This window comes from Monodelphis domestica, chromosome 1 (assembly GCF_027887165.1).
Source record: "Monodelphis domestica isolate mMonDom1 chromosome 1, mMonDom1.pri, whole genome shotgun sequence".
Classification (NCBI taxonomy): Eukaryota; Metazoa; Chordata; class Mammalia; order Didelphimorphia; family Didelphidae; genus Monodelphis; species Monodelphis domestica.
Window position 1 is genome coordinate 281,807,787 of NC_077227.1, and position 22,272 is coordinate 281,830,058.

A 22,272-nucleotide genomic window follows, 5' to 3' on the forward strand; every position below is an offset into this window, starting at 1 on the left:
TGACACTTCCTAGCTGGATAACGCAGAACAAGTCAGTTCATTCTGATTGCCTAATCTTTGCCTTCCTTCTGTCTTAGAATTGACACTAAAACAGAAAGTAAGGGGTTAAATATGGGTATCTACACATACACACACATATCTATACACACGTGCACACATGTATAAAATCTATATTCTATTATATAATATATGCTACGTGTATTATACAATATAGTATATATATTGTATATGCAATATATAATAACATGCAATATAATATATATGTGTATATGAATATACATATATCTTATATATGTATAAATAAACACAGGGGGAAAACTTGATTATCTCTTTAGGGACTCCTCAGTTGTCACAACTCACATGTGCCCTGTTTCTAAAGCACCTTCACCCCAAACCCTGAGATATGAGGCAAAAAGTTGTTCTCATTCCCATTTGACATAGGGAGACATAGATTTAGAGGGGGTTAAATAACTTTTCCTCCATACATTTGCTTATTTTCTTCTCCATAAGAATGTGAGGTTGGGACTGTGTGCCTCTTTAAGTAGGTCTCCACCCCATTTCTGATCCCCACACCACCTTAGGGCAGTGCTTGGCATAAAGTAAATGCTTGGTAAATTCCTGTTGATTTATTGACCCAACTATTAACTAGGTAGCAAAGCTGAGGTTCTAACCCAGATCCTTTATGACTTTGAAGTCAGTATTCTTTCTAATGAATCCAATTTTTTTATGCAGATGAAAACATGATTTATCACGTGTTTATTTGGGTATGTGTTTTAGGGTTTGGGTTTTATAATTAAGATTTTTTACTTACAAAAATGAAAAATGTAAAAAAAATGTTTTTTAATGTGCACCTCCAGAGTGAGAGGGAAAGGAATACCATGGTTAGGCCCCACTCCAGAGATCACTGGCTGAATTATCAGCAGCCTCTGTTCCTATTTGCACTATGCTACCCGCAAACAGCTAGGAAAGTTTGTTCCTCTCTCAAGCCTCAGTTCCCCAATGTCAGCTTAGTTCCCTTTGAGGAGAAAAAAGCAGTGGTGGCACCTTCTCTCTAGACTTCCTTAGCTTCCCTATGATTTAAAAAAAATGTGTTTTACTTTATATTATTCATTCTTTTTTTTTAAACCCTTACCTTCCATCTTGGAGTCAATATTGTGTATTGGTTCCAAGGCAGAAGAGCAGTAAGGGCTAGGCAATGGGGGTCAAGTGACTTGCCCAGGGTCACACAGCTGGGAAGTGTCTGAGGCCAGATTTTTAACCCAGGACTTAATCATTCTTATATCAACTTCATTTCTCAACCTATCCCTTCTCCAACTCTATGAGCCAATTCTTATAACAAAAGATGAAAAAGAAAAAAGAATGTTCTACAAAACTAATCAATAATTACCCCCAGCTTGACAATGTCCTTAGTGTCACATTCAGAGTCCCCTCACCAACTGTGGCAAGAAGGGGGAATGAAGCATTTCTTCATCTCTTCTTCAAGGTAAAGTTCCAAGTATTAACTTTTAAGATTCTAGAATTATTAGCCATACATTCTTTTTTTTTTTCTTTAAAGATTAGAGGGTGGGACAGAGAAGGATATGGAACATTTTAGAAAAAAAAAAAAGGAAGCCACCTGCCCTATTTTTCTGTTTCTTCTTGGCACAGCAAAAAGAAAAGGAAAAAAAGAAACTTAAATGAATATATGAACAGATTAAATATTACCACATAGGTAAAATGAATGAAACCATAGAATTTAGAGGGGAAAGGGACTCAAAGTCCTAATGCCTTCATTTTACATGTGGATAAACTGAGATCCAGCAAGGTTAAGTGACTCACAAGGTTAGAGAAGTAGTAAATAGCAGCGCCAGGATTCAAACCTGTGATCTCTGGTTCGTTTCAGTCACAGAGTAAACTATACAACACATTGTAAATGTATACCAGAGTCTAAATTATAAGGGGGATCACCCTCTATAAACTTTAATATGATCAGTCCAGCAAATAACAAAGATTTTAAGAACAAAACAATGACTGACTATGACTTCAGAGCATTAGATTTTAAATATGGTACCTTTCTCCTGACAAAGGTAATGGTCTCAAGATGCAGAATGAGATGTATATTTTGGGACATGGACATTGAAAGAATATATTTTTGTTTGCCAATGCATGTTTGCACAAGAATTCTGTTGGTTTTTTGGGGGGAAGAGGGAATTCCAATAGGAGAGGTAGCAAGGAGAAAAAAATAATTTTAATGGATAAATAAAATTAAATGTGTGTATAAACATGTACATATACACATATTTATATTATTTTATATTATATATGATATATAATACTATAATATATACATATAAAGACCCTCATAGATCACTCCTATCACTACGACATGGGGAAAGATAAGATAGGAACCACCATCCCCATTTTGCAGAGGGGAGAGAAAATGGGGCACAGAAAAAATAAGTTATTTGTCTAGGGCCATACCAAGGCAAAAGCAGAAAATTAAGAAATGGAATTCAGGACCTTCTGACTCGGGTCCTGTGATCACTTCTGCTGCTATGATTTGAGTATTTCTCTATCTTTTTTGCTTCAAGGAAAGTTAGGGAAATTCCTGTCTCACCCCAGAAGTTGCAATGGGTTACTTTAGGGTGAGAGCCAAAGCAAGGTCTGGCAAATGAAAGCAAAGATAAGGAAGGGAAGCAAGGGGGAAAGGCTGGCCTGCTGACCCTAGAACTTAAATGAGGGCCAGGCCATTCATGGTAGATATCATGCTTTAAGAGGCCACCCAGCAGGAAGAAGGACAGGTAGAAAGGGAAGAGATGTCACAGCCCCTAACCTAACCCTTTCTAGACTCTTATCTACATTTCTCATAAAATTCAGTCAAAAAGTGCCCGCTGTTTAGGGAGGGGAAGGAAGGGTTTATTTACAACAGAACAGGGCCAGTTGTGTGCCAAGAGCAGCAGGATGGGAGAAGAGGCAAAATTGCCCTGTCCTTCCCTGCAACCCACTCATTCTTCTCCTCCAGGCCAGCCAGCATTCTAGCATCCCCATGGAGAGCGACAGACAGATTCCTGAGAATTTGAAACCCCCTGCACTAAGACCACCCTGCTGGCCATGGTCCTACGAAAACAAAATGTTCTCTTCCCCTTCCAGTCTGTCCCCATCCAACCTGCTTTCCCTCTATGCAATAGGGCTCTGAACTACCTACTTTCCCAACTCATCTTCCAATACTCAACAGAATATATATTATTTTATATTATGTATAATATACCTTATTTTATACATATTAATATATATGACATGGGGAAAGATAAGACAGGAACCACCATCCCCATTTTGCAGAGGGGAGAGAAAGTGGGATGCCCCACTTCACAAAACTGGTGACTTTGGAGGCCAGAGAGAACCTTAAAAATCAGTTAATTCAGGGGGCAGCTGGGTAGCTCAGTGGATTGAGAGCCAAGCCTAGAGATGGGAGATCTAAGTTCAAATGTGGCCTCAGACACTTCCCAGCTGTGTGACCCTGGGCAAGTCACTTAACCCCCATTGCCTAGCCTTTACCACTCTTCTGCCTTGGAACCAATACACAGTATTGACTCGAAAACAGAAGGTAAGGGTTAAAAAAAAAAATTCAGTTCATTCAACCCCTTAATTTACAGGGAGGAAACTGAGACCCAAAAAGCTAAATTTACTTCTTCAAAACTAGGCAAGCTGGCTAGCAGCTGACTTCTTTCACAATAAAGCCCTCCCTCCTCTACCACTTTAGATGCCTGTGAGATCTCCCTTCCTAATGTCCTATGGCTTTTAGAATCAGAACCACATTTTTGGCTGTTTTTTAATGTATTGATAAGGGACAGCTAAGTGGCTCAGTGGATTGAGAGCCAAGCCAAGAGATGGAAGGTCCTGGATTCAAACATGACCTCAGACACTTCCTCTGTGTGTAACCCCTTGCCTAGCCCCTACTACTCCTCTGCCTTGAAACAAAGTTGTTGTTTTTTAATGAATACCTTTTGTTTTTATATCATCTTAATTCCCAAATATATCCCTTCTCCTTCCCCTGCTCCCCTATAACGATAAGGAAGAGAGGGTGAGGGAAAAGCAATTCAACTAAATCTGATACTCAATTTTACATTTTATTTTATATTTACATGCATATAAGCATATATATTTACATGTGTATAATGTATTATAGGCACATAGTTATATATATGAATATATAGTATAAAATATAGGAATATATAGTTGTGTACATGTATATATTCTGTATGCTAGGTGGTACAGTGGATAGAGTAGGAAGCCGTGGAAGTCAGGAAGATAAGAATTCAAATACTGCCTTTCATAGTAATGATAAGATCCTGGGCAAATCATCTAAATGTTCTGTGCCTCAGTTTCCTTATCTGTGAAATAGATAATAAAAGCACTACCTCCTGGGGTTGTTATAAGGATAAAATTATTTTATATTTATAAAGCTCTTTGCAAACTTTAAACCACTCAATAAAGTACTAGCTATGATCCTAACTGTTGTTGGGTGTCCCCAACCACAACATAAGCCCTGTGACAGGAGCCATGACAGATCCTCACATATCCCTTCCAGTACCTACTCAAGAAAGAGTGCCAGTCACGGAACATGTGCTGCAAATGCTCGTTTATTGACTGATGAGCAAAATCAATTTAATCAATTTACTCCCATGGAAAGAATTAAACAAAAGAAGAAGAGTCATTGCTGCTGCTCCTAAAGGGAGAACATGATCTCTCTGCTGGACCAGATGTTAAAACAAACAACCACAAGGACTCCTTATTGGGCCTGACACCACAGAAATCATGTGTGGTTAGTACCACACAGGTCCTAGGCTGTCTACCTGGACTGGACAGAAATGGAAATTAAAGCACACAGGTGATGCTGTCAGACAAGTCGACAGAAGAGCCAGAACAGAGGACAGAGAATTATAGGATAATAGGATTGAGAACCAGAAAGAGTCACAAAGAAATTTTTTAATCCAAGCCCCTTATTCTGCTTAAAAGGAAACTGAAGTGATATGATCTAAACTCACATAGTTAGGATTCAAATTCACATTCAAAGTCCTTCGCAAAATGGTGAATCCAGGCTGAGGAACAGGTTGATAGATGGGGGGAAGAATACTGGAAAGAGCACTGGCTCTAGGGATTGGGTTCAAATCCTACCACTGACACTATCTGCAGGATCTAGGATAAGTGACAATCTCTCTGGGTCTCAGTTTCCTCATTTATAAAATGAGGGGGGTTGGATTACAGAAGTGCCTTAGAGCTCTATGTTGTGATTCTTCTTCTACCGGGAACCATTCCGACCTATTCGCTTAGGTGTCCCTCCTGTCTTCTCCCACTCACCAACCACCCGAGGGAGGAGGATCTGGTGCTTGTTTCTCCACTCTAGAAGATTCCTTAGAGTCATCCAACCTAAAGGCTCTTCCGACTCTCTTGCTTTCCCTCCCCTAGCCATATATCTACCTCCTTCAACCTGAGTCTCAGGGCATCTCTGAGGAAGCGTCCTGAGAAAAGAGACTGACTCAGAGGACACAATGAAATCTTGTATTGTAAGGAATTTATTTTGTTTAACTATGCACATTTGAGATTCTAATCTCCCAGAGAATCCCTCCCCCTGGAGGTCAATACAAGCCCTATCCTCATGCTTTCTACTGGCCTCAGCAGTGTTGTGACATCTGAAGAGAAGAGACAGTGCCTCTGGAGCCAGCTTGGGGGAGGGATGTGGGAATGAAGGCTGCCACCCTCGGAGACCACAATACTGACAAGTCAGTTCTTGGCTTCTTCCCAGCTTTGGCAAAACTCAAAGAATCCAGAGCTATCTCTTCTCAGAGGCTCTTACCCCACACAGGAAATGGCTTCAGGAAGATATGGGTGTGGTGGGAGCCTTTTTGGAGGGGAGCCAGGCTGGACCATAGCCACATTACAAAGGCTGGGGGGCAGCCATTGCTCTCAGGGACACGCTCCTATACATGGCGTCCAACCCTGCTGCTGATACTTCTCATATGATGGTGGTGGGTAGCCACGATGAGGATAATGATGATGGGGAGCATGACAGAGAGATTGGAGAGTAGGCTTAGGCATCAGGAAGATTTAGATTTAATTCCTGCCTTTGACTCATTCAAGCTGAGTAACACAGTAACCTTGTGAGGATAGGGAATGTAATTATTACTACCCCCATTTTTCAGATGAAGACATTGAATCCCCCAAAAATAAAATGTTTGTCCAGGGTCCCAGAATATTTTCCACTCCTTTGTGAAAAGCTCCCATTTTCCTGTGTGCTCCCTGGTAGAAGGAATGTCTATTAGAGTCCCCTTACATGTGGGCTGGGCTATTTCTTTTCCTTAAAAGGTAATAAAATTGTCCTCATGACTTAATTGGCCCAGGTTATTACAAGTTGAGGCCATACATGGCTCCTTTCCGACTTCTCTGCCATGGGCAACAGAGAAGCAGGAAGGCATCTTTCAGCTAAATTAACGTGGTCTCCTCCCTGCTATGGCTAAGTAAATCTTCTTTTGTTAGTCAGATATTTAGTTTTGTTCTAATACTGAACCCAAATGACCAGAGAATAGGCTTGAGTCAGGCCTGCCTTTCCAACAACACTCTCCCTGTCATATCAGATGATTTGGGTCATCCTCATAGCCAAAAAGGAGAAGGATGATCAGGGCCCAGAAGATACCAACTCTAAAATTAAAATGAATTTCAGGTCATTTTATCCAATACCATTTCACAGATTTCATTAACTGGCTGGCCCAAGATTAGTATTGGGAGTTAATATAAAATCAGAGCTGGGACTTCTTACCCAAGTCCTTCCATGGAATCATAATAAAGCCACATGGAAAGGACTTCACCATTCCAAAGAAAAGAGAATTGAGTCTGAGGAAAGGAGGTGGGAAGGGTGGGAAAGAATAGAAATATCAAGACAAGGAGAGCCTTAGCAACCAAAAGGAGAATTTAAAAGTAGAGAGAAAAATAAAAATGTATCTAAAAAAATTAAGAATTGTTAAGAGGCAGTATATGACGTATTGAAAAGAGATTTGTAGTCAGTTTAATCTGGCTTCATACCTTAGCTCTTCCTGGAGAAAATCACTTAACTTCTCTCAGCATCACTTTTCTCATTTGTAAATTTAAAGATTTGGTCTCAATCTCTTCCAGCACTAAATCTATAATGCCACCATCTCCCTCTCTTCATGAATACATGCAACTCCCTCATTCTCTACAAGACCTTTTAAAAAATATTTCAAAGCAATGTAGTCTACAGAACTGGGAAGTGAAAGACCTGGGTTCGAAACTGAGCTCTGTCATTTACTATATCTAGATGATCTCAGGAAGTCAGTTAACCTTGCATTGCTCCCAAGCAGCTCCCTAAAACTAAGGTACAGAGTGGTTGTTGACTGGCCTTACTTGAGAAGCTTTCTTCAGAAGGATTCCTTCCACTGATGAAACTAGAGGTAGAAGTCCTTTCCCCACCCAAAAAAGTGAGTTAATATATGTAAGTGAATACTATTCCATTTAATAGGAAAACAAGTCTGAGAATTTGTGATTTACTCCAAGACACCAAACTGTGGTTGCTATAAATACATACATATGCCATATATATATATATATATATACACAAATATATATATATATATATATATTCTGTTTGTTAGATGGTACAGTAGATAGAGCAAGATTCAAAATCTTTGCTATCCAATGTCCTTCCTATTTCACTAACATTGCCTCTAATAACCATTAATAACTCAGTTGTTCGAACAGTAGAAACAAGTTTATGTCCCTACAGTCACACATACTCTGTCTTGTACCCAGGAATGCTAAATATTTATAAGATGGGCAGGGGGAGCTACAATTGCAGTTCCAGGAATTTCAGCTTAACTGTACTGACACAGGATAGTGAACAGGCCCAGCCCCATCACAGGAAATCAGGTAAAAGGAAAAACCACAATGGCAAAACTCAGTTAGAAAAATCTCTTGATTCAAGATCTTGTCACAGAAATAGACTAAAGATAGAACTTTTCTGGAACTCATATATCACAGAGTAGGAAAAAACCTAATGCTTAAAGCATTCAATTCATTCTCTCAACTACAGTAAAACTTTACCGCCACCATTTTAATGAATATATGTATGTTTGTCTATATGTGTGTGTTTATGTCTATGTATGTGTGTTACCCTTGAGGTTTGGCCTTGAAAAGGAGGTTGGAATCTAAAGAACTAGGAGATTCAGGATTAGAACAGAAGGAAGCAAATTGAATGGAAAACTATAAGATCCCTGCAGAAATCCATACGGCACTAGGAGTGGCAACAAAAATTTCTTGGACCAAGCTAGGACTTATACAAGTGGATAGCAATGGAAAATTAAATGACTGAGCAATAAAGAAGGTCCTGGACCAAATTCCATTTTCAGCAAAATTATTCTTGGTCCAAGAAAGCAGAAGAGGATCAAGGGACAAAGACAAAAACAAAGGCAAGGGAAAGAACAGATTCAAATCTTGGTCTTCAGTGGTACTGTGAGTTATGTGGACTGTGAAAGTTTAGAAAGAATTGTCAATTGACTATGCCTGTTTTCCCCTTATGAAAGGCAAGAAGTTATGGACAGAAAGATTAATTAAGTGCCTACAATGTGCCAGGCACTCTCAAGTGCTTTACAAATATTATTTAATCCTTATAACAATTCTGGGAGGTACATGCCATAGGGGCAAAAATGTATGTTGAGTTGAGGCAGGGGCAGTATGAGGATCTGAAGGATGATCAACTTCAGATAGAAGAGAAAGAGAACAGGACAGGGAGTAAGAGCCCTGAGCTCCATCACTTACTAACTGACTTCAGTAGAGTCAGTTAATCTCGTTTCCCCCAGGCAACAGTCTAAGCCTATAAATTGTGGAGTAATTGCTGACTGGTATTAGTAGAGAGCCTTTCTTCACCAGGACATTCTTTACAACAAGGCAAATGAAGGTCCAAATGCCTCCCTGTCCCTCTATCTCCCCACCAAAAAACCTCTTTTGTGGCAGATTAGATTAATACAGTAGCCTCCTTCCTATAATTTTGGTTACCAGATCCCTAGGCAATGATCTAAAGGAGACTGCAGTCTCTTCTGTTTTGACTCAGAGTTTTGTTTTGTTTTTTAAGGTTTCTCTTTTGGGGGAGAGATTTTATAGCACTGAGTGGAAGGGCAGGAGCAGAGAGAGCACAGTAAAGTTAATCCGGGGAATTGCCTGAAGTTTCAGGCATCCAATGGGGGTCTTGCAAGTCTCCTCAGTGGATAGATAAGGGAACTACTGAAGAGAACTGTATAATAATGTACAATATACTTTATTCATACTGCATTTAACATTGATAATGTTGAATGTTTAATTTATCAGTTAAACTTTATTATACATATAAAAGGAGTCAGTAGGTGTTTGCTTAAATCCAAGGGTTCAGCCATCCATGGAAGGTCTTGGAAAATCTAGGATATGGAGCCTCTACTATATTAATTCTCAACTACAAGAGCTGTCATACCAAATATATGCAACCAAATATGGAACTTTAAGAAACATCCACTAACTATCTTTGGCCTTCATGGATTGGCTTCAAAGTCAGATTTGTCTTTGAAATCCATGCTTAATACCCTGGGGTCCTTGGGTCTTGAATGAATTAAGTTTCATCCTTCTCCTTTGCAGGGGGCTATGAGAAAATATTTACAAACTCTCCAAGAGGGGAAAGGGAAGAGAGAATTTGAATTGAATTGAAAAAGCAATCCCCTTTTGCATTTTATAAGCCAAGAAATTGATCACAAGCCAAAGACTTTGGGCGGCTCATAAGAAGGAGGCACAGTTGGCAAGGTGGGCTTTCCTCCAAACAGCTGGTCTTCCAGAGTAGATAATGCCTCCCCAGTTGGCACATGGAGGGGGCCAAAACATGCCAAGGCACATCCCTTTGAGCTCAAGATCAGTCTTTCATTTTTCCAGATTTGGAACGATCTAAGTTTTTGCAGTCCAGGTCCTTAGCTGGAGTCTAAAAGTCAATAATACCAAAGCCCACAAGGGAAAAAAATGTCACTGATCATATATTGGCAGACAGCTTGTCCCATCATGAGAAGAACCCGGATAACCAATTCTTCCACAGGAAAATGATTCCATGATTTCTTTTCCTTTAAGTCTTAAAACTTACTAAAAAATATATTAATGATGGGTTAAAAAAAAAGGGTAGAGATATCGAGGTAGTCACTTTACTTAACCCCAATCCCAATTACTTAGACTTTATTGTTCTTCAGTCTCGGAATCAAAACTTAGTACAACCAAAGGTAAGGATGTTTAAAGTAATAATAATTGTAAGATTCACAGATTGTGTTTCTAGATCAGAGGTCAGAGCTAAAAAGAACAGCATCTAGTCCAATCCCTCATTTTACAGATGAGAAAATTTAAGCCTCAGAGGGATTAAGTGACTGTATATCCAAGGTCACATAGATAATAACATCAGAGGTGAATCTAAGTCATTTGATTCCAGAACCAGTGTTCTTTCTACTGTACCACATTGTTCCAATTTAGGTTAACAACCTGGAGAAATGCTTGTACTTTGTAAAGAAAGAGCAAGATGTTTCATATAAGCAAATATGTCTCCTTGATAATTACCCTAACAGATGTTGTTTAAAAAATACATCCACAGACCTGGAGATATGTTCCTTTTCCAGACCACAAAAATCCTCTCCTTGAACCATTCCTGAGATTATTAGTCTAAGACAGCTCAGTCCTCTACCTAAATATACTCCAAGCACCACCCCTACACTAATTCCCACAGAAACCTAAGAGAACAGAAAGGAGAGTTAGTCTGAGAAATGACTTTAAAGCTCATCACCAGCAACATCTCAGTGGCTCAAGAGATGGGAGGTTCTGGGTTCAAATATGACCTCATTTTCTAGCTGTGTGACCCTGGACAAGTCACTTAAACCCCCTACTTGCCTAGCCCTTGCCACTCTTCTGCCTTGCAAACAATACACAGTATTGGTTCTAGGATGGAAAATAAGATTTTTTTTTTTAATAAAAGCATTATTCTGAAGAGGGGTATATAGATTTAACTAGTATTCTAAATGCATTCATGGCATACACAAAACCAGTTAAGACCTCTACAACTAGGAGGAACAGTATTGTTATTTTATTTATTTATTTTTATTTTTAAAACCCTTACCTTCTGTCTTGGAGCCAATACTGTGTATTGGCTCCAAGGCAGAAGAGTGGTAAGGGCTAGGCAGTGGGGGTCAAGTGACTTGCCTAGGGTCAAACAGCTGGGAAGTGTCTGAGGCCATTTTGAACCTAGGACCTCCCATCTCTGGCCTGGCTCTCAATCCACTGAGCCACCCAGCGGCACCCAGTATTGTTATTTTAAGGACCAGGAGTGATCATTTTTCCTGTTGGGTCCTATATCTAAAAATGGGTCATCAATCCTCCTTGGAAACAGAGCCAGCATTGGGCTGTGAGAGTGGGGGTCCCACTCCAGGCCAGTGACCAGGGAGGCTGTCCCTGAAGGCCCCTCACCATCACATGGAGCTGCATGTCAGTTCACCTTCTCAGTTGGTTGTCCTTGCTTTATGTAAAAACCTACCTCTGTTCCCCACTGTTGCTAGGCACATACAGAGAAGTGCTTGTTAAATTTCTCTCCCCTGTGGAATGCATACCCCTACCACTAGCACCCGCCCCTCAACACTGGAGGTCAAAAATAAACACATTCTTCCCCCTTCCCCCACCAAGAAAAGGTTTGGAGAGGTTCAGGCCACCCTGAGTTCTTGTTAACAAGATGAGGGGTATTGAAAGGAAAGTATTCAGCCTCTCAGACCCAAATGTGTTACTCAATAATCCTGCTAAATAAAGCAGGTCTTGCAATCTGGCCCTAGAGAAGAGTTGAGAAAATGGATCACCTTCCCTTTGTTGCTGAGGTGGGGGACTGTGGATAGGAAATGTCTGTGCTCTAAGACTCAGATGATATACAGCTTGGTTTTATTGAAAAGTTCCTCTGGAAGGTACTTGATTATTCATTTTCCCATTTCCTCATTTGTCATTCAGTCATGTCCAACTTTTTGTGACGCCATTTGAGGTTTTCTTGGAAAAGATACTGGAAATGTTCATTTTATAGATGAGGAAACTGAGGCAAACCAGGTTCAAGTGACTTGCCCAGGGCCACATAGCTACTAAGTGTCTGAGGTCAGACTTGAACTCAGGAAGATGAGTTTTCCTGACTCCAGGCCTGGCACTCTACTGTATCAACTACCATTTCTTCAAACACTGCCCTAGTAAAAGCAACCATAAACTGACCCTGCTGCACCCTGGCTGATCCAGAATATATTTCTGCCTTGTCTGCTGGATTTCTCCCTATTCAAAGCAAGAGAGAAAGCCAATGGGCTCACCACCCACTCTGAGAACAGGATGACCAGAAAAAGAGGGCAGAATGTTGGGTTTTTTTTTTTACCCTGGTAAGGCCCTGAGGCCAGTACCCCCATTTCAATTCAATGGCACTGTCTTTCAGAACATTTTCCTCATCCTTAAATCCCCTATCCAGGTTAACTTGTGTAGGAGGGATGAGTTTAACTGGCATGAAACCTGTTTCAAGTTTAAAAAAAAAATCACTGTGGCACTTGATAGCAGCAGCCTGTACTAGAAGCCAAGCCTGACCTCCTGTATAGGCAAGAAATCAGCCTTGTGGTGGGGGCAGGGACAGATAGAGGAAAAACAATAGGAGGGAAAAGAAAAAACAGGAGCAACATTCAACAGGCTTCAATAGACAGCCTGCAGGGAAAAAACCAGGGGTAGGTGTACCCCAGAGAGCTCCTGCGCCCACATAGGTTACTCATCACTTTGCCTGCATTCCCTTTGCCACCCTCTCATTCTCTCCCCTCCTCTCTCTCTTTCTCTCCCCTCCTCTCTCTCTTTCTCTCCCTCCCCCCCTCCTTCTGTCTCTCTGTCTGTCTCTCCCCCACCCCCTGACTTCTGTCTGTCTGTCTGTCTCTCATACACTCCCACAAGAACCAGCAAGCAAAGATAAATCTTTTCTAACATGTTTTCTTCTTGGCTATTTGATAACTTTCCACATACCCCTTTTTTTTTCAAGGCTGAGCTAAAGTCCATTTCTACTGTGAGCTCATTTTCAACCTTATTCCTCACTGCTCCCCTCCCCACTCTCGGGCTTCCCTGTTCAAAGGAATTGTCCCATGCCTTCCCATCCTGGGACTTTTATTCACAGAGTTCTTTCTATCCAGCTGGAATGCCTCACCTTATTCTACTGTCACCCTTTCCTCTATTCTACACCTACTGAAAACTTTTCCTGATTCCCCCAATTAGAAATGTTCTTTCCTTCCTGAAACTCAATAGTATATTCTTTGTTGCACAAACATTTGATTTTTTAAAAATACAATTACTTGCAAAGGCCCTATCCTGTAAATTTTCTTTTCAATGAGAGAGAGCAGGGACTGTGTTTTATTAATCCTTCTAGTTCCTCTAGCAATATGAGGTAGAAGATAGAAAATTGCTTTCCCAGGGCCAGAAAAACCTGGATTCAAGTCCAGACCTCTGGCACATAGTGACAAACAGTGACACTGTACAAAAACATTTAACCTTTGCATGTTTCAGGCAACTATTAAGAATATAATTACAGGGGGCAACTAGGTGGCTCAATGGATTGAGAGCCAGGCCCAGAGACAGTCCTGGGTTCAAGGCTAGCCTCAAATACTTCTTACCTGTGTGACCCTGGGCAAAGATCTCACAATGAGATCTTCAAAACTCAAGATAGGGGCAGCTAGGTGGCTCAGTGGATTGGGAGCCAGGCCTAGAGACGGGAGGTCCTGGGTTCAAAATTGACCCCACGCTTCCTAGTTGTGTGACCCTGGGCAAGTCAATTAACCTAAATTGGCTAGCCCTACCACTCTTCTGTCCTGGAACCAATACTTAGGATTCATTCCAAGACAGAAGGTAAAGGCTTAAAAAAAAGCAGAGCCCAAGTAGTCAAAAATATTTTCTCAGTCATTCCTCAAAACAGGAAAATCTGGTCCTTCCTCAAGGAGTAATACTACCCATGTGGTCCCCAAACAGATAACCTCGGATCAAAAAGCTGTTGTTTGTTGCCATCTTAGTACTTAGTACTAATGGCTCCCAGTGCTCATCCTTCATCAGAAATAACCTTGCACCATGTTCCATCTCACTCTTGGGAAACACTAGTCAAGTCTATAGAAAAAACACGAAGGCTACCCTGGAAATCTTGACATCTTTTCCGAGGCTCTGAGACCTGAAAAGGAAAGGGACCTGAAAAACAAAAGTCTCCCACTGGTTGTGGGTAAGAGTTTTGAAAAAGAAGAAATCACTGAACAAAGTCCTTAAGGGACTCATTGGATTTACAGCTAGAAGGAACCTTAGTAGTCATCTAGGCAATAACCTTAGGGTCCAAAGCCTTACATGCAATAGCAGAAAAAGGATTGGAAATTGGATTTTCCAATTACTAATCCAAGGAGTATTCTTTCTACTACTCAAAGTGACAGTGCAGAAATACAAAGACTACCAACAATGGGACTAAAAGAAAGCATTTAACTAATCACTGAGGTACTCCCCAGCTTGAATTTACTGAATTTATTTTAAGGAAGTTCCTATCAGTAATAATAGTCACCTATATTTTTATAGTGCTTTAGTATTTTTATAAATATTATATCATTGAATCAATAATTACTGGGATTAGCAACAATACTAAGATAATTAGCTTTACAACACTATATTATTTTTTATTCTGAATTTTCTATTGCAGAGATAAGGAAGGAAGCAATGTATTATCTGCTGAATTTGTCTTAACATATCCTTTTTATAGAGGAGGTCACACAGAATAGTGAAGTGATTCAACCAAAATGGGATGGGGGTAGGGTAGGTTTCAAGATCAGCATAAATTCTACTGACTACTAAGGCCAATTTATGAGAGTTTCAAAGACTCTTAAACTGGAGAACAGAAAGTCTGTATATCCCATCTACAATTTTTTTTTTTAACCAGAAAATTAGGCAAGGGAAAGCTTCTGGGTTCAAATTCCATCCCTCATTTACTACCTGTGTCATCTTGAGCAAATCACTTCCTCTCTCTGGGACTATTTTTTCATCCGTAAAATGAAAGCAGTTGGAAGAGATGACCTCTGAGATGGGATGATCCCTTCTAACACTAAGCTGATGATCCTACGAGTAGGCAGTAGCAACTATGGGCTTCAACTTCTACTGGAAGAGGCTACATTTAAAAGTAAAGATGATTGGTCTGAGCATGAATTATATCAAATACACACTTGAGAGCAACAGAAGAGGTAGTAGCTGGGGTTCTTTCAGCTTATGGAAATAATGTCACCTAAGACAACAAACCAATTCAGTTCATCTTTTTTTCATACCCATGATACCCTGGCTTGGCATCCCTAGAAGGTGAGATAAGTTTCCTTTCATTTCATGCACAAAGAGGGCTGAGATCATGACCAAGGATTTCTTGAATCTCTAGGTTAAGTTAATGAGTTGAAGACCCTGCACAGTTCCCAGAGGGCTCTGTTGTAGAATTATTCCTTTTAGACATATTCATCTTTGGGGAGGGGCAACTAGGTGATGCAGGGGAGACAATATTGGAACCTGGAATTAAAATTCTGCCTCAGACATTTACTATCTATATGACTCTGGGCATGTCACTTAATTTCTGACTGTCTCAATTTCCTTTTCTGTAAAATGGAGATAAGAAGAATACCTTTCTCTCTGGATTGCTATGAGAATAAAATGATATTTGTAAAGTACCTTGCAAACCTTAAAAGGTACTTGATTATTAGATTTTATGGGTCAATATGAGTTTTGTACTTTGAGAATCAGAGAAGCTGTGTTCAAATGCTACCACTTCCACTTACTACCTGTTTAATCCTGGTCAGTCATTTCATGGTCTCTTTAGGCTCTAAATCAATTATTCTCTAATTCTCATTCACCTGCCAGCTTGATACATTTAACATGGCCAAAGGAGGTTTTTCCATTACAACTGAACAGATAAAACTGGTGTAGTTTTCTCACTGTCAAGAAAATGAGCCCCAAACATCAGTTTGTCCCTTCAGTAACCTACCCCCTCCCTTCACCCCCAAGGATGATGAAACTGGATAATATGTGTCTTGGTTAACTATCACCTGTTGAGAGCTTGTTGGAGTTCCTTCACCAGGCTCAGTTGCTACATTTTCTCAACAAATATTTATTATTATTAACGAAGTTTAAGGTAGGCACTTTATATTGTTATTGTTCAGTTGTGTCCAACTCTCCATGATCCCATGGACTTCTATCATGTTGTTTTCTTGGCAAAGAAACTAGAGCAATTTCACTTTCCTTCTCTAGGGTGTCCCCATTTTACAGATGAAGAACTGAGGCAAATAGGGGTTAAGTGCCCAGGATCACATAGCTAATAAGTATCTGTAGACATATTTTAACTCAGATCTTGGCTCTGAGCCTCATGCTCTATGCACTGCACCATCTAGCAGCCTGCTACACATAGATGCAAAAATGAATAGCTACAAGTCTCTGACCATAAAGAATTTACTTAATAAATCTAGAGAAACTACAAATGGTATACAAAATAGCAACTCATTTATTAAGCACATTAAGATTTGTAAAGGGTTTTCTGCACAATAAACCTATGAGGCAGGCAATTATCCCATTTTGCAGAGGGGCAAATTCAGGCCCAGAGAGATGAAACAATTTATCTTAATCATGGTCGTACATTCAGTCACAGATTGAAGGTAGATGATCCTGGGCAAATTGTTTAACCCTGTCAGCCTTAGTTTTGTCATCTGTAAAATGAGCTGGAGAAGGAAATGGCAAACCACTACAATATCTTTTCCAAGAAAATCCCAAATGGGATCACAAAGGAATTCAGTTGGACATGACTGAACAACACAACAAATTTGTAAAAGGTTTCATTTTTCAAAATTATTTTTCACATTTTTCTTCATTTTTCACTTGCTCACCACAATAATTCTGAGATAAACAAGACAGATGCAAGGCCCCTAATTGACAGATGATAAAATTCAGACCTAGAGAATCTTAGTAGTGGCTTAACCACAGTCACACATTACTTCCCAAAATGCCCACCAAGCCTAGAATCTCTAAACTCTTGTATTTTCCATTGCATCATGCTGCCTCCATCACAGTCCCTACCAAGTCAGATCAGCTGTCTGCCACCTTCAGACTCCCACTGTTTCTGGGGACTTTCTACTTCCCACCTAACTTTTCCTTAAACAGACTTGGTATAAGTGGATCCAATGTGCTCACATCTGGGTTGTTCTTACTTTTTCATACCAAGCTTTCCATTTGCCCCTGTTCAAGCTTAGTTGACCCAAAACAACCCATTTCACAGCCTAAGCCAAAGGTTCGTTACCTGAGGACCAAAAATTTGTTCTTGGTTGTTGTTTTTTAAATACTTTAATCATTGGTTTCCTTTGTTAATCTATGTTTTATTTTATGCCTCAAAAACATTCTGAGAAGGCTTTATCATGTCATAAAAAAGATTAATAACCCCTAATCTAAACACATTTTGGCTCTTCCCTTTCATTTTCTTTCCTCTACTCCTACCCAACTATTTCAGACATTTGTGTGCCTTTTCTCCCCTAACTTGATTTTCAGTCCTGCAGGGAATGGACTGAATCTCTTTGTATCTCCTACAAAGCCATAACACAATACCATGTACAAAGCAGGTGCTCAATATACTATTATAACACCAGCAAACACAATATTCATGAGTTCATATGGATTATTCTCTGACCATACCTCCTGGTGTTTTCCTACCCCCAAATTGAAACTAGATTCTAACTTCTAAGAAGTTTCACTGAAAGGAAACCTCTTTGGTACTTAATAATCACCCTATCAAAAAAGCAGGCACTTTAAGGCACTGTTGGAACTCTGAATTGATCCAACCATTCTGGAATAGAATTTGAAATTATACCTGAAAAACCACTAAATTGCAAATAGTCAATGATCCAGTGATACCAGTACTAAATATATACCCCAAGAAAGTCAAAGACAGAGGGAAAGATGTGTCCTATATACAAAAATAATTATAGTATCACTTTTTGTGGTAGCAAAGAACAGGAAATGAGGGAGGGCACCTATCAAATGGGTGAATGATTATAGAATCATACATGTAATATTGGAACAGATCACCTAACCAGATGAAGAAAATTAGTTCAAATAAGTTCATGACTCACTTAAGGTAAAACTGCCAGTAAATGGCAAATGGCAAGGGCAGGATTGTGTATGTATGTATGTATATATATATATATGTGTGTGTGTGTGTGTATGTCTTTATTACAGTATATATAGTATACACCAGTATATATTATATATGTATGTATAAAGAGTTCAGTGCTCTTTCTACCACATAAATTATGTGTGTATTTGAATAATTGCCTAATAAATTGTGAATAATAAAGGTTTAAAGAAACTTAAGAAAATTTGCATGAACGGATACAGATCAAAATAAACAAAATCAAGGGAACTATTTACTTGTTAATAGTTGTAATATAAAAGAAAACAGAAAACTTCAAAATTCTTATCAATGAAGGGACTAGTCATGATTTGGAAAGAATGATGGTGAATCATGCCTCCCATAAACAGGAGATGGGATATCAGTGGGGAATGAAACTGTATGTGTTGATTTGTTTTTCTTGACTATTTAAGAGAGGGCCATTCAATGGAAAGTGAGGATTAGGTCAGTGTGGTTTCAGGTTTTGTTTCTTTTTTAGATTAGATTTTTCAAACTGCCCTTCTCCATCCCCACCCCCCAAAAAAGAATTTTCCTTTCAGTTGTCAAATAGTCCTAAAAAGTAAACCTGATTTTTAGTATGGCTCCGTTGAAGCTCTAAATTCCCCATATTTATCCTAGTCTCTCCTTTCAACTGTGTGATATTATGTGGGCAGTAGGGTGAGGCACTGGAGAAAGCGGTTAAAGGGCTTAGCTACATTACAAAGGATGGGGGGGGGGGGAGGGGAGGGGAGAGGTAGTAGAAAATGAAGTCTACTGAAGACTATATATGGCAGGGAACAGGGAGCAGGCCAGGCACTCCCAGGCCCCAGTGTTACCACATTTGTAGGAAGCAACAAGTCAAACCTTTTAGCGTATGTGTTTTAAATTACCTTTGATTATCTGATGAAGTGACTAAAAGGGAAATGTTTCAGGGCCTAAGATTCCAGAGTGAGCTAATACAGGATGCCTTTGGCTGAAGGAAAAAAAAAGTTCAGGCGGCTTGCACCCACCCCGCCCCCACCCCCCATTCCTTTTAAGTTTAAAAAAGGGAATGAACGTTACCATTTTTGGACATGAGTGTTCTCCTAGCCCAGCCCTAAAACCGCACTATCCTCCCCATTCGGAAGATTAGCTGGAATTGGGGGAATGGGAAGTGGGGGAGGAGTCCAAGGGAGGGGGTGGGGGGTTAGGGTGGCGGCCAAAGGGAGGCGGGAGCGGTAAGTTTCGGAAAGGGAAGAGAGTCGACGAGGTAGCACGCTAGAAATCTGAAATGTGAGAGAGACAGAGATACAGACAGAGAGACAGAAGACTAGCTTCCCGGCAAAAAGGATCCCAATCACACAGTGGGGCTGGGCAGGAGTGGGGTGGGGTGGCTTCCTGTTCCCTGCCAGCCCTGCCAGCCGCTCCTGGATCACCTTTCCAGCCTGTCCAGAGTCCCAGACCTCGTGGAGTAGAGTTTAGACACACGATCGAGCACACGCAGTTTTGGACACGTAGTAGGGCTCTCTATAAAGATGCTTGAGACACTAACACTTCCTTCTCGGAGCTCAAGGGCCAGGAACCTTAGGAATTCCTAGGGATTCACTCCTCCCCCCCCCCAAGAAGTTTCCCTAGAATGGGGAGAAAGAAGGAAGAGGGAAGGCGGGGAGGTGGGGGTGGGAGAAGAGGGGAGGAACCGAAGGTGCGCGACAAAATCTGGTACTAGTAAGTAGATAAAAGTCCCTGGGTTGCTAACGCAAAAGGGAACTTCTCTCTAGCCTGAATTGGGCAATAAAACGGTTTGGTTTTTCTCACCCCACCCTCTCAGGCTCCAAGCTACCTTTATTTTTTTTTTTTTGGTGAGGGGAGGCTCTTGTTTAAGAGAATCGAAAAAAGTGTTGGAGCTAACACAGCCGGTCCCCGTTCTCTTCCCACCCACCCCAGATCACGAATGCACAACCACGTCCACCTCCTACACCTCTAAAAGCAACTCTGCCGCTCCCCCTACCTCTACCAACCCTTGGGTCGGAGCTACGTGGGCCGTAGCGCTGGCTGATCCGGGAAAGCGGGTAGGGAGAAGGGTCTGGAACGCAGCTACAACTGCGCTATTAAGATTATATACCCCCAGGTACCGAGCACAGAGCAATCAGAGGAAACCAAGCTGCCACTGAATGCCATATGGAAGAGGTGGTTAGGGGGCGGGAATGGAAGATGGAAGGGATACTGGATCTCCAGAACCATCGATACTGATAGTAGTCCTTGCCTGAGCTCAGCGCGCCCACCCCCAAGCCACATCTCTTCCCCATACTTTCCGGCCTTCCAGACTCAAGCTGGGGGGGAAAGGGGGGGCCGGGGATGCTTGGATCCGGGTCACAACGGGAAACCTTGCCCGCTAATCCGCCTTATCTTCCCCTCCACCCCAACCTCTAGCCCCTCTGGGCTGCAGCTCCCTCCACGTTCTCTACTCCAGTAAACACCTAGGAAACAAAATTCACAGAAGCACCGGTGGAGCCCAACCTTTAAGCCAGCACCTCCTCCACTCCCACCCATCCACCCACCCCCCTTTTCCTCCTAAATGCCTGAAACCTAACACCCTCAATCCTTAAGCGCCCCTGCAAGCCTCCGCTGGTTCCCTCCCACAGCTCGCCGAGGACTCTTTCTGGGATGCAGGGTCTAAAAAAGGTGGCGATCACATCAGCAGGGCGCGGACTGTGGAGGAGGAGAGGGTGATGGCTAGGTCGGTTACCTTTCTTTGCTGCTTCTCCCAGGCGGGGTCAAGGAGCAAGTCTCTGTCCCAGTCCTCTTCCGGCTGCATGTAGTCGTTGGTTTGTTGGGAATCATAATGATCCATGGTCGAATCTGCGTCCTTGGGTTTTGTCCTCCACCTTCTTTACAGGCTGTGGCTACTGCCACAGTTTGAGTGGAGCTGTGTTGCGGCGGGTTGGGCTGGCCGTGTGAACTCCCCTCCGCCCTGCTACAGCGCGGCTAGTGTGGAGCAGAGAGAAGGGCTGGCTATAGGGGGCGGGGGAGGGGGGCGGGAAGAGGCTGCGACGGCTACGGAGGTTTCTCCCTCACTACCTGGGCTCGAACCTAATCTTCGCGCACACGCAGCAGGAGGGAGAGGAGGAGCGCCGCTGAGAAGCAGGCAAAGCCCTCCCAAACAACTTGATTGGCTAATCTAAGTAGCCCAAACTTCCTATCTTCGCCTCTCATTGGGGCTTCCTAATATCCATCAGCCTCACAATTGCTGATATAAGTTGATTTGGGCGAATAACACCCTCTCCTCGCCTCCTCACTCCCGTTCCCACCTCCCTTCCCAACTCCCTCTCTTTCCCCCATAGCATCTCCCTCCCTCTCTTCCTCTCTTCTCCCTGCCCCCCCCTTCCCTCAGCCCTAACCCTCTTCCTCTCTTCCTCTCTCCTTCCCTCCCTTTCACCCTCCCTCCTTCAGCACATTTGATCTTAACTACAATCCAGTGAATTGGGTAGACACTGGTAAAGCGAGAAATAGGGCTCTTGACTTCCAGGAAAGTGCTTTCGTACTCCAGTCAAGTCAACAAGCGCCTACTCTGTGCTAGGCATTATGCTAAACTCTGGGGATACGAAAGCAGCGCAGTCTGACCAGGGAGACAACATGCAAACATCTATATATAAACAAGCAAACAATGTAAATGGCAGGTAATCTCAGGAGGAAGACGTTAGCATTAAGGGAGACTAGAAAGGATTCTAGCAGAAGGTGGGATTTTACCATGATGCTGCCCTCCTCCCACCCTCAACACCATTTCCAGCAAAGAGGAATTGAGTGCCCAGGCACTCTTCATAATTTCTGTTACTTTATTTACCCAGCAGAGCTTTATTAGGGGAGAGGGAAGAACCGAAGAACCAAACATTTTTCCTCTAAAATGTTTTTCCCTTGCTTTATCTTCCCTCTCTTTTAGAACAAGAGCTATTAACTTCTCCCCCAGGCTTCTCAAGATATTCTTCTTGAGAGTAAGACTCGTTAGCTGACTGATTAGTGTTTGTTGAATTTAATTAATTACTACACTTTCTCATCCAACCTAG

General features: G+C 41.5%; 1 protein-coding gene across 3 annotated transcripts in view; it reads right to left on the bottom strand.

Moving 5' to 3' along the window:
• ACTN1 (actinin alpha 1) overlaps window positions 1-21,368 on the bottom strand; it is a 123,596-nt gene extending 102,228 nt beyond the window's left edge. Inside the window, exon 1 of one of the 3 annotated variants that reach the window (XM_001370071.4) lies at window positions 20,958-21,368. In XM_001370071.4, coding sequence (XP_001370108.1) covers window positions 20,958-21,062 — 105 coding nt within the window. In that variant the 5' untranslated portion in view covers window positions 21,063-21,368. The remainder of the gene's footprint in view (window positions 1-20,957) is intronic. The other 2 variants (XM_003339444.4, XM_003339443.4) reach the window with 2 other exon arrangements.
• Between the last annotated feature and the right edge of the window lie 904 nt (window positions 21,369-22,272).